The sequence below is a fragment of the Petromyzon marinus genome, chromosome 39 (assembly GCF_048934315.1).
Source record: "Petromyzon marinus isolate PM22_M1 ecotype Great Lakes invasive population chromosome 39, UKy_Petmar_22M1.pri1.0, whole genome shotgun sequence".
NCBI classification, from domain to species: domain Eukaryota; kingdom Metazoa; phylum Chordata; class Hyperoartia; order Petromyzontiformes; family Petromyzontidae; genus Petromyzon; species Petromyzon marinus.
The window spans coordinates 8,833,276-8,846,693 of NC_133705.1; the positions used below are offsets into that span (position 1 = coordinate 8,833,276).

At 49.4% G+C, this 13,418-nt stretch overlaps 1 protein-coding gene across 1 annotated transcript in view; it reads right to left on the bottom strand.

The window, feature by feature from the left end:
- LOC103091722 (tyrosine-protein phosphatase non-receptor type 11) overlaps positions 1-13,418 on the bottom strand; it is an 88,453-nt gene that overhangs the window by 20,453 nt on the left and 54,582 nt on the right. The window contains exons 7-14 of the mRNA XM_032968302.2: positions 13,232-13,328; positions 9,081-9,160; positions 7,689-7,847; positions 6,856-6,987; positions 4,729-4,883; positions 2,785-2,852; positions 1,232-1,383; positions 517-626 (exon numbers count right to left, since the gene is read on the bottom strand). Of these exons, the coding sequence (XP_032824193.2) occupies positions 517-626; positions 1,232-1,383; positions 2,785-2,852; positions 4,729-4,883; positions 6,856-6,987; positions 7,689-7,847; positions 9,081-9,160; positions 13,232-13,328 (953 nt within the window). The remainder of the gene's footprint in view (positions 1-516; positions 627-1,231; positions 1,384-2,784; positions 2,853-4,728; positions 4,884-6,855; positions 6,988-7,688; positions 7,848-9,080; positions 9,161-13,231; positions 13,329-13,418) is intronic.

Consider the following 13,418-nt stretch of genomic DNA (forward strand, 5'->3'; position numbering starts at 1 on the left):
GGCACAGTCTCACCGAGTCTCCAGATTCTTTTTCAGGAGGGTCCTGCCAAGTTTACGCAGTAGGAACCGATTTCGCTGTGTGTAACCTCAAATGAGCAATTTTGCAGCTAATTGTTTAGCATAATGGATGTTAGGAGAACACCAGATAGAGTGTATGGAATATATATATTTTTATAGCTATGGCAGGTTACTGGAAAACCCAGAGAATACCCATGCAGAACAGGGGGAGGGATAAACACATTCCACGCAGTAAAGCGCCCGAGTCAGGAATCAAATCCAGGTCGTTTTGGCTGTGATAGACGAGTCTTACCCACTGGAGCGCCACCCTGCCACGTGTTCCTTTGATGGCCCCCCAGACAAGAGGACAGTTTGGGAACCAAACTATCTTTTCACAGAACCCCCCCCCCCCCAAATGAGAATATGTGGAGCCCAGCAGAGAGGGTAGGGGGGGGGGGGGGTTGGGGAGTAATTAATCCAGCAGTGAATAGATCATGGCGACAACGACGACGGACTTACGAGAGCGACACTCGGCCCGGTGTGAGGGGCGTCATGTTCCCCTCGCCGCCCCCGAAGTCGGCGGCGGAATACTGGATGTTGGTGTACTCCACTCCCTTCTTCTTTATCTTCTGCTGAGAAAGGTCGGCACGGTTACCAGGCAGCATAGAATCAATCATCTCGCGCGTAATGACGGTTTGGAGTTCCCTTCCTCGAGCCGTCTGTGCTGTCGGCTCCCCGCCCCCCCCTCCACTGCCCAGGCTTAAGATCTTCCTTTTCCCCCCAGCTCCGCCTTTGGCTGTCGCTTTCGCTCTATAACAATAACCACGCCAAGCTATTATTCTGTACAGCCTCCTGAGATGCGGTCGCGCGTTGCGGCGCCACATAAAAAGGCGCGTTTCTTTATTGTCTTGGGAAAAAAGTGATCCACTCGTCGAGCCGTGCGCGCGAGAAACGATTCGTTTTACAGCTCGCTCAAATTACACCCGCGTTTTTTTCATGCAAACTGTGCATGCGGGCGAACGGAGGGCGCACGCCTGCAAGAGAGACGGAACAAAACGAGAAAACGATCCAGCTGAAACCTGCGCGCAAAAAAAAACTGACGAGAAAAACCTCGGAGAGATTCTCGATTAAAATCCGGACCAGCCCCCTGCGCCTCCCCCCCCCCACCCCCCCCCGAGTCATGGCAAGTTACAGCAATGACAGCGCGGATTATTTCGCTGCACGAGTTACTTGCCTGCTCCTCGGCTAGCCTCTTCTGCACCGTCTCGATGTACTGCTGCACCGCCATATAGACAAACTTGTACTGCGCCTCCGTCTGCACCATGCCCGACCGCTGCGCCCGCACCATCTGGATGGTCTTGGGAATGTCGATGTCGCAGTCGAGCCCTGGGCAGGGAAAGGAAATCGAGCAATGAGACGTCGATGAGTGGCCATGCACGTGTGGCAAAATCGCATCACTGTTGCACTGCTTAGCCCGGCTGGCTACGTACGGTGCGAAATAAGTTCAACATACAGATATTACATACATGCGTACCTTTGCCAGTCTCCACTACAACTCACAGTGCCTTCTAAACGGGACTGCAATTTACACATCAAAGTCTAGCACAGGGAAATGCGATTCACTCTTATAGAGATCTATTAAAAGGGGCAAAAATTTACTTAACCCCAGAAGTTGACGCCACAAAACGAATCCTGAAGTGTCGTGAACAGACTTCTTTATTCACACAAGGCACACAAACATTGTTTGTTACATGTCACTCAGAAATGTGTTCATGTCACTCAGAAATGTGTTTTTTAGTGTGATAGCTAAAATTAGCCAAAGTTGTGCAAACAAAAACATTTACTTTGCAGTAATTACTGATTTGGCCGAGTCAATCAACACACTACATACTTGAAAACCAGATTTTTAAAAAATAAAACCGATATTCATCAGGTAAAGCCCACCGAGCACATTAGCTCTTTTTCACAGGTGAGCTGGCCACAAGTCATCGTGGCTCATATCGCCATTACATGTGGGGATTTATAGTGGCGGTCAAACAATCTAAACGCATGTTTATAAATGCGGAAGACAAACTGTAGGAACCCGGAGAACAATCCACTTGACCACCACGGGGAGAGGGAAAGAACACATGGACTCCAAATATACATAATAAAGGTTTTTTGGTATTCTTAGCTCTTTCGGTAAAGTCACGTTGAAGGGAAACAATAAAATAAGAATATGAATTACTGCAGTTACGAAAGCTTTAAATCAAAATTTAAGGTTTTTTGGGTTAGATCGCGTAAGTATAAATGTGTCGTAAGCCTCCACCACCCGACACAGCCAGTAAGGTTTGTCACGTAAACAACGCGCCAATTAGTTGACTTCAGCCCACTGGTGTATTAGAGAGTAAATCCACATTTTTCGCTGGTAACTACATACAGCATCATCGGGCGATTTGCCAGGATAGCGAAGCCATCCACCTGCTTCCGGTCTTAAATAGAGCAGGACGACGTCATAACTGAACCCAATCAGAGATCAGAGGCGGAGGAGGGGTGGGGGTTATTGTAATTACATGATAGATTAGTAATCAGTTAATTGGCATGTGTTTCCTCTGCAAGGAATGATAGTTGTCAGATGTATTACTTAAACATACAACTCGTTGGGGTACCAAGTTCAGGTACACCAACGAGTTAATTTGTTCAGTGGTGCTGGTTTAAATGTAATAGATCACACGGCTCTCTCGTGAGAAGGCACCATGTCGAGTGGGGTGCCCGGAAGAGCAGGCCACGACGTCGCGGCGCGCGAACCTTTCTGGCGGATGATGTCGATGAGGATGTCGATGACGATGAACGTGCCCGTTCTGCCAATCCCAGCGCTACAATAAAAGTTGCAGAAGTTAGACGGCGAGCACCGTGAATTGTTTACCCGAAGATGTGTCTTGTGCGTGCGTCACACACTGAAAGAAATCAGAGAGGGCTTTGCCCATTTCTGGCGATAAAACAAGAATTGTTAAAATGTTCAAACATCAAATACAGAATTGTGGCAAAACATGTAAACAAATATGCTCCCCGGGTTACGGAAGCGTTAGAGGTTCCAGAGAACGATCCATAACCAGAATTTTCTGTACGTCAGAAACTGAACAATTTTTCCCCAAAATCAATGATAAAATCCTTTAGTTGTACAACCCCTCCTACCCTTTTCTCTCTCAGTACCGTATCGCACTGACGTCCGGTTTTCGATCGCTACCCATATCGTATCGCTGTACATACCCTCTGCACTTCCTACGATTCTTTCATTTCATTGAATATCTACCCTAACACTTACCCATTGTTAAACTGATGGAACATATACTGTCTCAATTCGTCAAATTTCGTATTAATTTTAACAGAAAGCAGTCACTCCCAAATGTTTACCGTGCATTCGGCTAGGCCTAGACTTTACAAAGACAAAGATCCCCCGTATAGCCTTAACATACTGTAGGGGCAAGTGCTGTTAGCGAGCACATATGAAGGCCGGATCGGTACACGAGGGGGTGGGTGGCCAGCACCACGCCCGACCGCCTTTGTCTCCCTAGTGGCAATGTTTACACACCACACCAGGTACTCATTTGAGGCTGAGTCGACCTAGGGGAGGCCCGGGACCGGTTCAGATAATCGTCACTGGTGTTGGCCGTGAGCGGGAATCGAACCCGTGTCGCCAGGTTCTTAGCGCAGCGCGCTAACCGCTACACTATCCTCTTTGGTTCTATTCGGTAAAGTCATGTAGGTAAAAATAACAAAAAATCACGACGTTTCGGCCACAACACAAGCGGCCTTCATCAGGTGAAGGGACGAGACTGTCTGCAGGACAGCGCTGGAGTGAAAAAAGCCACACTATCGCTCCCCACTACACACGCACACACAAAGGTGGACTAGGCTCGTCTACACACATACACACGCACGCACACAGATGCACACAGTTCATGCAGTGAATAACTCATGAAGTAAACATAAAATCAAGAAAACTAGCAATAGAAACATGGGTAAAATAGATAGTTCTAAGCATAGAAAATAATCAATCAAGCAATGCTACAAGAGGAAAAGAATTACGGAACGCAAAGAAAAAATCCATTTACTTTAATCCTAGTGACGCTCGGGCTCAGTGAAGGCGGCTCTCTGCGGTATTCATCCGCGCTGCACTATTTACGCTTACGTAATTAACGCAAACATTTCCGCATATAGGTTTTTTTTTATATATATACGATTCATGGGACAATTGACGTCAAGTCGGATTTCCGTAAGCCGGGGTCCTTCCGTAACCCGGGGACTGCCTGCATATGCATTGTCTTGAAAATATATACGCATTGTCGCGTATCATACGCGCAAAATACTGAGACTCGCTCAGCCCTTTGTCAATTCACTGCTGTCAATGTGACCATTGCTTCGTGATGCTGGTCAGTGTGTGGGTCGGAGGCGGGCCCAGGATGAGTTCAGATATCACACTCGTCACTGACGTTAGCCGTGGCCGGGAATCAATCTCAAGCTATCCCGATTCACAGTGCAGTGTGCTAACCACTGCTCCATTTCTATATCCATGAATGAATTAAAATAATTTTTACTTACGATTATACTTCCTTTGAAAGTGTTAACCTTCATCATGAGGATTATTATAATTCACATCATACACATGCATTGACTCTCCAAAGCGGCAGAACCGTCACAGGCCTGCTACAGAAGTCACACACGCACACGCGCGTGTGTGTGTGCAGGCACCTGCAGTGGACGACTATGGGCCCCTCCTCGGAGATGCCCTCCTGGCGGCGGTTGACCTCGTCGAGGAAGCTGAGGACCCCTCCTGGCTCGTTGGGGACCCCGTGGTCGGGCCACGCCTTGAAGTGGTACTGCCACACGACGCGCGTGTCATCCAGCTGCGGAGTGGACACACGCGCAGCGGAAAGAGACTGTGAGGACCAAGTGTCAGCAAACGAGCGGCATGGACGGACACGTGTCAATGCAAGATACAGAGGCCCCGCAACACCTCAGGCAAATGATCGCGATCACTCAAGGACGGCTGCTGCTGCAACTTATCACTTGTGTAGTGACTTGTAACGTCACTGCCGTGTGAGTCTGTACACACACATGACGTCACTACGTGTGGATGTGGGAATGACGTCACGGTCGGGTCGGGGAGTCTGGAGGCCGTCGCGGTCAGTGCCACGGGGGTTGTGTGAGTCCGTGGCACTCTGGATGAACCCGGCCGGACACGTGACCGGATCAAGGTGGGGGCCGGGGACCCCAGGGGGACCTTGGGGGCCACGTGCCAGAAGCAGAGCCTTCTCGAGGGTACGCGAAGGTGGGCGTGGCCTGGGTGTGACCTGGCCACGCCGAGGCGCGTGTAAGCGGGCTCCGCACGAGGTGCGAGGCTGCTCGGGTCCGGGATGAAGACGCCTCATGAAGAGTGAAGTCAAGCCTCCAGTCAGCGTGGCCAAGCAGTAGCCCTCCTGGCTTGGCCACCGCCAGTCCTATCAGAGTGTCAGTGCTAGAGAGAATAGGTCGGTGGTCACCACCCTGTGTGTACTGTTAAGACTTAACCGTTGTGTTAGCTAATAAATAGTGTTGCCTCCCTATTACAACAGTGTGTGCGCCTCTATCGAACAGTTTCACTTGTAACGATTCATGGACTGTATGCCTGTATGTTGAATTTCTTTCGCACCATACGTAGCCAACCGTGCTAATCGGAGGTGCGGGGAAGGACAGACTAAACACAAAAAGCAGTTGTAAAGAAATTAGTTTTCAATCTAGATAATTTATTGCGAGGCGTACGAGACACGAATATAATTGGCTGCGTAAAATACGTTATTTTCGATTCTGCATGTGTTTTATCATAGAGACGTACAACGCAGCAAATAAGGCATCGAAATAAATTGAAAAAAGTAATTGAAAGAACCAAAGAGTAATTCCTGCAGTCACGAAAGCTTCGAATCTAGTTTGAACCACCTCCACGGGGAGGATTTGCCGTGCTTGTTTGTTTCACACTTAACTTCTAATTTAGCAATTCTTGGAAGAACATAATCAATCAGGCGATGCGTTAACTGTGTGCTAACTGACTCTCTGTGTTGCATTGCATTATACTTCCTAATTTGACTAAATTTGCTTTCTACCATGCTTGTTCCATGCTTGTTTATTAAGTCCATTCTGTCCTCCGGCCGCTACGGGCAGGAATTCCACACAACTCCCCCTCTGCCCCAAACCCCCTCCCCCCTCTCTCTCTATTTAAGGCCTCGACACAGAGACGTTGTCTTTCTGTGGGCCTATGTGTGTGTCTCTCTCTGATCGTCTCTGTGCGAGTATCTCTCTGCTTGTGTCTGTCTGTGTGTCTCCGTGTCTATGTTTTATCTCTCTCTCAAATTTAGCAAAATATTTGGAAGAACGTAATCAACCAGGTGGGGTGCTGACTGTTGTGTTGGCCGACGTTCTGTGTTGTATTGCATTATATTTCCAAGTTTACTATGTTTGTTTTCTCATTCATTTGTACCTGATGATGGTTGCTTGTGTTGCAATCGAAACGTCGTATTCTATTAATTAATTACATTTCTTTCCACGTGACTTTACCGAAAGAACCAAAGAGTAATTGATACGCGATGGACAATCTCACGGAATTAGCGATTACAATCGTAACATAAGTACGGGTGAAACCCGAAGATTGAAACCTTCAGAAAGTACAATCGCGAAGAAGCCGTAAGAAGGGGAACAATAACATAAAAAACGATGAAACCTGAAAATGAATTCCAGAACGTCAAACCTTGGAGCGGCAAAAACACAGTCGAGTGCAGAATGCTGAAATCTGCGAGGCAACGTGCCGGTGAACCGGCCGCTCGCCCACCCACCCCCGCCACTCACGTGCTCGACGTGTGTGAGCTCCAGCTGGCGCAGCATGTGGTCGTGCAGCGAGAGCTCGCGCACGTTGTACACGCGCAGGTAGCCGTAGTCCTTGGTGCAGCTCTCCTCCGGCCAGTAGCGCACGCACTTGTTCTGCAACCACACGAGTGTTCGTGTCAGAGACATTGTGATGGAAGACTGGCCGGGAGGTAGGGGAGACTGGCCGGGAGACGAGGGGAGACTGGCCGGGAGACGAGGGGAGACTGGTCGGGAGGGAGGGGGAGACTGGCCGGGAGGGAGGAGGGAGACTGGCCGGGAGGGAGGGGAGACTGGCCGGGAGAGGGGAGATTGGCCGGGAGGGGAGACTGGCCGGGAGAGGGGAGACTGGCCGGGAGGGAGGGGGAGACTGGCCGGGAGGGAGGGGAGACTGGCCGGGAGGGAGGGGGAGACTGGCCGGGAGGGAGGAGAGACTGCCCGGGAGGGAGGAGAGACTGCCCGGGAGGGATAGGAGACTGGCCGGGAGAGGGGAGATTGGCCGGGAGGGGAGACTGGCCGGGAGAGGGGAGACTGGCCGGGAGGGAGGGGGAGACTGCATGGGAGGGAGTGGAGACTGGCCGGGAAGGGAGGGAGAGACTGGCCGGGAGGGAGGGGGAGACTGGCCAGGAGGGAGGGGAGACTGGCCGGGAGGGAGGGGAGACTGGCCGGGAGGGGAGGGGAGACTGGCCGGGAGGGAGGAGGGAGACTGGCCGGGAGGGGAGGGGAGACTGGCCGGGAGTGACGGGAGACTGGCCGGGAGGGGAGGGGGAGACTGGCCGGGTGGAAATGGGATAGCGGTGAGGAGGGAGGGGACATACCCGGCTGCGCTCCACCTCCTTGGTCGTCATGACGATGACACGCGAGTTCTCCTGGTACACCATCCTCCAAAAGTCCACGATGGTGTTCTGTAGGCAGCCCTGCGTTGCTACGTACCGTTTCGGCGCTTTGCTGCCCACTCGCCCATTGTCGATGTCTGCCTGCTCACAGAAAGACAATGATCCCCCGTGTAGCCTTAACAGACCGTTGAGGCGAGCGCTATTTGCGAGCACCTATTAAGGCCGGAAAGACACATGATGGGGTGGGCTGGCCAGCACCACGCCCGACCGCCTTTGTCTCCCTATTGGCGATTTTTTTACACACCACGCCAGGAACTCATTTGAGGCAGAGTCGACCGGTTCAGATAATCGTCACTGGTGTTGGCCCATCATCGGGAATCAAACTCGGGTCGCCGGGTTCGTGGCACGGTGCGCGCTGCACTCCGCTCCCCGCAAACGCAGACACACACGCACACTCGTGAGCACACATACCCACGCACGGATATGCGTGTGCTGACACAAGCCAAAGATACCACGTGGCCCCCCACACCACGGGCTGTTGTTAGCGAGCTCCTACGAAGGTTGACACCGCGCACAAAAGGGGGTGAGAGGGAGGTGTGGCTAGCGCTGTGGCCAGTCGCGATTGTGTCCTCAGTGCTCATGATTACATACCGCCTTAGGTACTCATTTAAGGCGGATTTAGACCTATAGGAGGCACTACGACTGGTTCAGAGAATCACCGCTGATATTAGTCCTGGCCATAAATTGAATGTTTTTGGGCGATTTGTTTGCCTTCTTTGTAGTTTGCACTGCTATCGTGTCTTCATATCGTTTGTTGTTCCAACGTTCTGAACCGCCCCTCCTGGACATCTGTGAAAAAGAGTTTTATAGCTCATCGGATTCCTCCAGCAAAATTAAATAGAGTAAAACCTTGGATTGCGAGCATAATTCGTTCCGGAAACGTGTTTGTAATACAAAGCACTCGTACATCAAAGCACTCGTATATCAGTTGTGATCACGTGACGCCCGGCAGACAAAGCGTATACGTACTGCTCGTAATGCAAGACCTCACTTGTTTATCAAATTCGTATTTAACATTTTTGCTCGTCTTGCAAAACACTCGCAGACCAAGCTACTCGCAATCCAAGGTTATACTGTACTCCGATTCTGAACTCAAGGACCACGTAATTTAACAAAGATCTTCACGATCGGAACGACATGCCCAAAACTCCAGCATCCATCCATCCAAATGAAAAAAAAAAGGTCATCCCACAAATGAGAATTCTAATAGCGCAGGAATACACGTGGGGGCAGGCTGGCCGACGTGGCTGTGCCGCGTGGTTTGTGTTATTTATAGAGACTTGTTTTTGCTGGACCTTTCCCCGGGAGACTCACTGTGATGACGTTGGCGTTGATGTAGTCGGAGCCAGGAATGGACTGATCACCATCCTTCAGAATCACCCTGTTGTGATCGACTGAAAAACATAACGGAAACGACAACAATGACGAGACTCTCCCGTGGCACCCACCTAGAAAAAAACAATCGTTGCGTGGCACAGAGGCAGGTTGCTAAATGTTAAGAATATTGCAGTCCAGTGAATGGCGATGAGATTTAAAAAGCTACAATGCCCTTTGAACCTATGTTGCAATTAACCCTTTCCCATTCCAACGATGTACGTGTCCGTCGTAAGTTTTTCTTCCGATTCCGTTCCGATGATGTACGTGTACGTCATAGGAAAGGATCGTACGTCATCGGAACGGAATCAGACGAAAAAATGAAGTAACTTTATCAGTGCCGAGGCTCCCACGAGGCCATTCGGGAGGGCGTGTGGCAGTCTGGCGCCAGCTATCGTAGAGTGTGGTTGTGTCCCGATAGTTCTCTGCCGTGAGTAAAATGTCTTTAAAAAAAGTAACGGTGCTATGCCTCTCTAAATACAATTAACGCTAACCACTTGCGCCTTTCGGGATTCAGCGATGAACTGGACCCACTCAGCATTGTGCAGACATCTTGGAATGGGAAAGGGTTAATTGAATATTGCTGTTTTGGTACGAGGGCATTCAGGGCTACATAGTGGGCCAGTAAAATGCATGAGCAAAAACCAATGTTGTGCTGTATATCCACACCCTCCACACGTATGCTTCCAGCCTTCTCTTAATCTCACACTGACCAACATGGTCAAGTCTGGTCAAATAACCCCCACAACCTGCACAGGACTGGATTATACAAAAGGGACAGTGCGTAGCAGTTACTAGTATTTCGTGTGATTTTACATTGTTTAATTTTGAGTTGGAGGTGGCTGAATTTTACACTATAGATAACCAGAAAATTGCACGTGGGCGATGCTTCCTATTACAGATTAGCAGCACACGCAATGATATTTGCTACCATGGGTAAACATTACCCCCATGATATTATTGTTTCGCAACTTACGAAAATAATATATTTCCTACTACAGATAAGCACACACCAAGCAGAACAGAGTGCACAGAATTACCGCAGCAAACATTGTAAAAGATTGTTTATCGAAACCTTAAGATTAAACAGATTGCATTCATGCCAAAAATGTTGTCATCTCGGTCACACATGCAGCGTTAGCTTATGAGATAGCACTATCGGTGTCGACAGAATGATGGAATAACATTGACAGGTTGGCCTATGTCTACGTTAACAGATGAAAATTGAAAGATTTACAAACGGAGATACACAGACTGGTAAGCCCGATGGACAAGCAGAAATCCATACAATGAACATACCTACAGATGTAAAGACATTTACACGTATACATATACTCAATTACAGAATGGCAGATGGATAGAGAAGACTGATAGGCTGCCAGACTTGCACAGATAGACAGACAACAGACATGTGTTCCCCACCCAGCCCTGGGTAAAATTGACAAGTTATAATACTATAAGGCTTCTCACTTTATAAAAGAAAACCAGAGGAACATTCACAATCAACTGGTATCAGTTGTTGTTGCTACGGCTACCACGGGTGGCGAGCGACATCTGAACGGGTTCCTGGGTTACCCCCCCCCACCCCATTCGCAAACTCGCACGGAGCAGCGCGGTGAAGTACGGTCAAACAAAGGCCAAGACCAACATAGCTCGGCGGCGGTGGGGAGTTGCCCTTCCATCCAGCAATAGATTGACAAACAGCTGTAGGAGGTTTACAACACAGCATCGGTGTGGTGTCACGAGCCTCCCTTTGCCCGGCGAAGGAGTCTCACTCCCAAGAAAAACACGACTTTCCAGAAAAAAACACAACAGCAAGACTGGGCATGAGTGTAGATCTGGTGATCTCAGCGTCATTTCCCCATGCTGCGTTATCAGCATTTCACCGCACCAGTTCACTGCTTTATCCTGTGTGTGTTTGTGTGTATATATTTACGTGGGAGCGGTAGTGTAGCGGTTAGCTATGCTGCACTACAAATCCGGCGACCAGAGTTCGATTCCCACTCACGGCCAACACCAGTGACGACTATCTGAACCGGTCATGGGCCTCCCATTGGTCGACTCAGCCTCAAATGAGTACCTGGTGTGGTGTAAACATCGTAACTGGGGAATCAAAGGCGGTCGGGCGTGGTGATGGCCACCCACCCCCTCGTGTACCGTTCTAGCCTTCATAAGTGCTCGCTAACAGCACTTGTCCCATCAGTCTGTTAAGGCTATACGGGGCGTCTTTGTCTTTTCTGTATATATATAAATTTAAACCTATGCTAAGGTGAAGTGGCACATGACTTGTGCTTGCCAGCGATGACACTAATGACTTCACTCGCCTGAGACAAAATTACCCCGCATTCACGAAGTCTCAGAATACGCGAAGCAGGGTTTAGCCCAATTAGTCTTTTGGACGGGAAGACAAACCAGGGCTTGCAAGGTGTCGTAGGGTAGGGATGTTAAGTGGCCAGGAGTTAGCAGTGTCGGGTGTAAAACACTCATGTGCATGAGTATTCTCTGGCCTCTCCGGTTGCCTCCTACTCCACAACCAATACATAATAAATCTTTCTACGTGGCTTTACCGAAAGAACCAATAATATGAATCCCTGCAGTCACGAAAGCTTTAAATCGAAAAATAATCAGTTACAGGGGAAGGACAGTGATTGGCTAGAGGTAAAAACAAGGACGAGAAGATCTTGACTTAAAGCTTTCGTGACCGCAGGAATTCAAAGAATATGAATACATAATAAACAATGCATACGGAGATGTAGCAGCTGTCTCGGCACTAAGTGGCCCTCTGTGCGTACAGGGTATGGAGGGGGTCTTGGAGACAGAGGGTTATACAGGCACACAGGTCAAAAACTGACAAGTGTGGAGAGAGGTGCCTGGTGAGAATTTCAGAAAATCTAACTCGTGGCTCGGTAACACAAAATAGAGCCTTCATGTTGACTGTTCAAAAAAAACATACCAGTGGGCATAGAAGTTTAAAACTGGGATCTTGACTGTGAAGACGGGCAGCCAATATCAAACTTCAAAAGATTAGTGTGGCCAGGAGGGGGGGGGGGGGGGGGGTTCTTTCTGTGGGCCAATAACATCGTGTGACCGAGACGAGTCATCGACACCGAGCTTCTGGGCTTCAATCGCAGGCTTTCAGCCGGCTGCGATTCAACCGGGTTCTCAAGTGCAGCGAGTGAGTTGACGTGAAATATCCAACAAATGAATAAAAAAAAAAAAACGCCCCGTTAAATATGTTCCAACGTACTTTGGCGCATTTCTTTCCGAGGACTAAAACATTCAGTTTGATATCCAAGTGAAAAAAAAAAAACCATTACCCCGTATTCTTGTACAAGGAAATTGAGTTTTCAGGTCCATACGGCGTACAGTCGTTTCAATACAGGCAAAAAAGAGAAATGTTCTGTCTATTTGTTTGTGTTTCTCCCTTGTGATAAGACTTTGTAGGATGAACATTGAGATTTATAAAAGCACGGGGTGACCAATAAGATCTGAATTGGTCTGTAATAAGGTATGGCACTAAGAAGGGGCTTCGAGGTATGTGATTGCCCGAAACGTCACCTATTATCATTTTTTTTCCTTTTAAGACCACAGTGTTATTGACGAACGCGTTGATTTGAGATATATATAAAAACAAGACGTACCTTATAAGAGTGTGAACAGAGACAAAAAGACGAAAACAATATAGTCTTGAATCGATTGGCAACCGCCAATCGTGACAATTCATCAACTCGCAATCGATGGAGGCGGCGATACTCGCGAAGTGCGCCAAGGGCGAACTTGGTCCCGAGTGCACGGATGTGCAGAGACGGCACCCCCGCGGATCCCAGTCAGTGAGACACTCGGGTGGCTAAGAAGCATGGATGGATGGGGGAAGACCTGCAGATCTGCTGCTGCTGCTGCTGCTGCTGACGACATTACTTGCCGCTGGAGGAATTGCCTCAAGCAGTGACGCAGCAACAAATGTGTGCCAACGTGACGCCAATCAAGCCGATTGCTCAGCAGCTCGAGCGTGCCTCTGGGACGCGGTGGACACGAGAGAGGGTTGGGGGCGGGGGGAATTCCGCGCTGGGCTCGCTAAAGCCCACGCTTACACGGCAGGATGTTCTTGTAGCGGTTCTTGGCTTTGCTCTCCGGCCTCTGCCCCTCTTTGCGGCTATAGAGAAGTTTGCATTCCTGCTGCTGCAGGGCCTGGGGAGAGGGGGGGGCGACAAAGACAAGCGACGATAAGGAGACCTAACACGTTGGTTTGCACTGGTGTGGCGTGATGAGCATGAACTC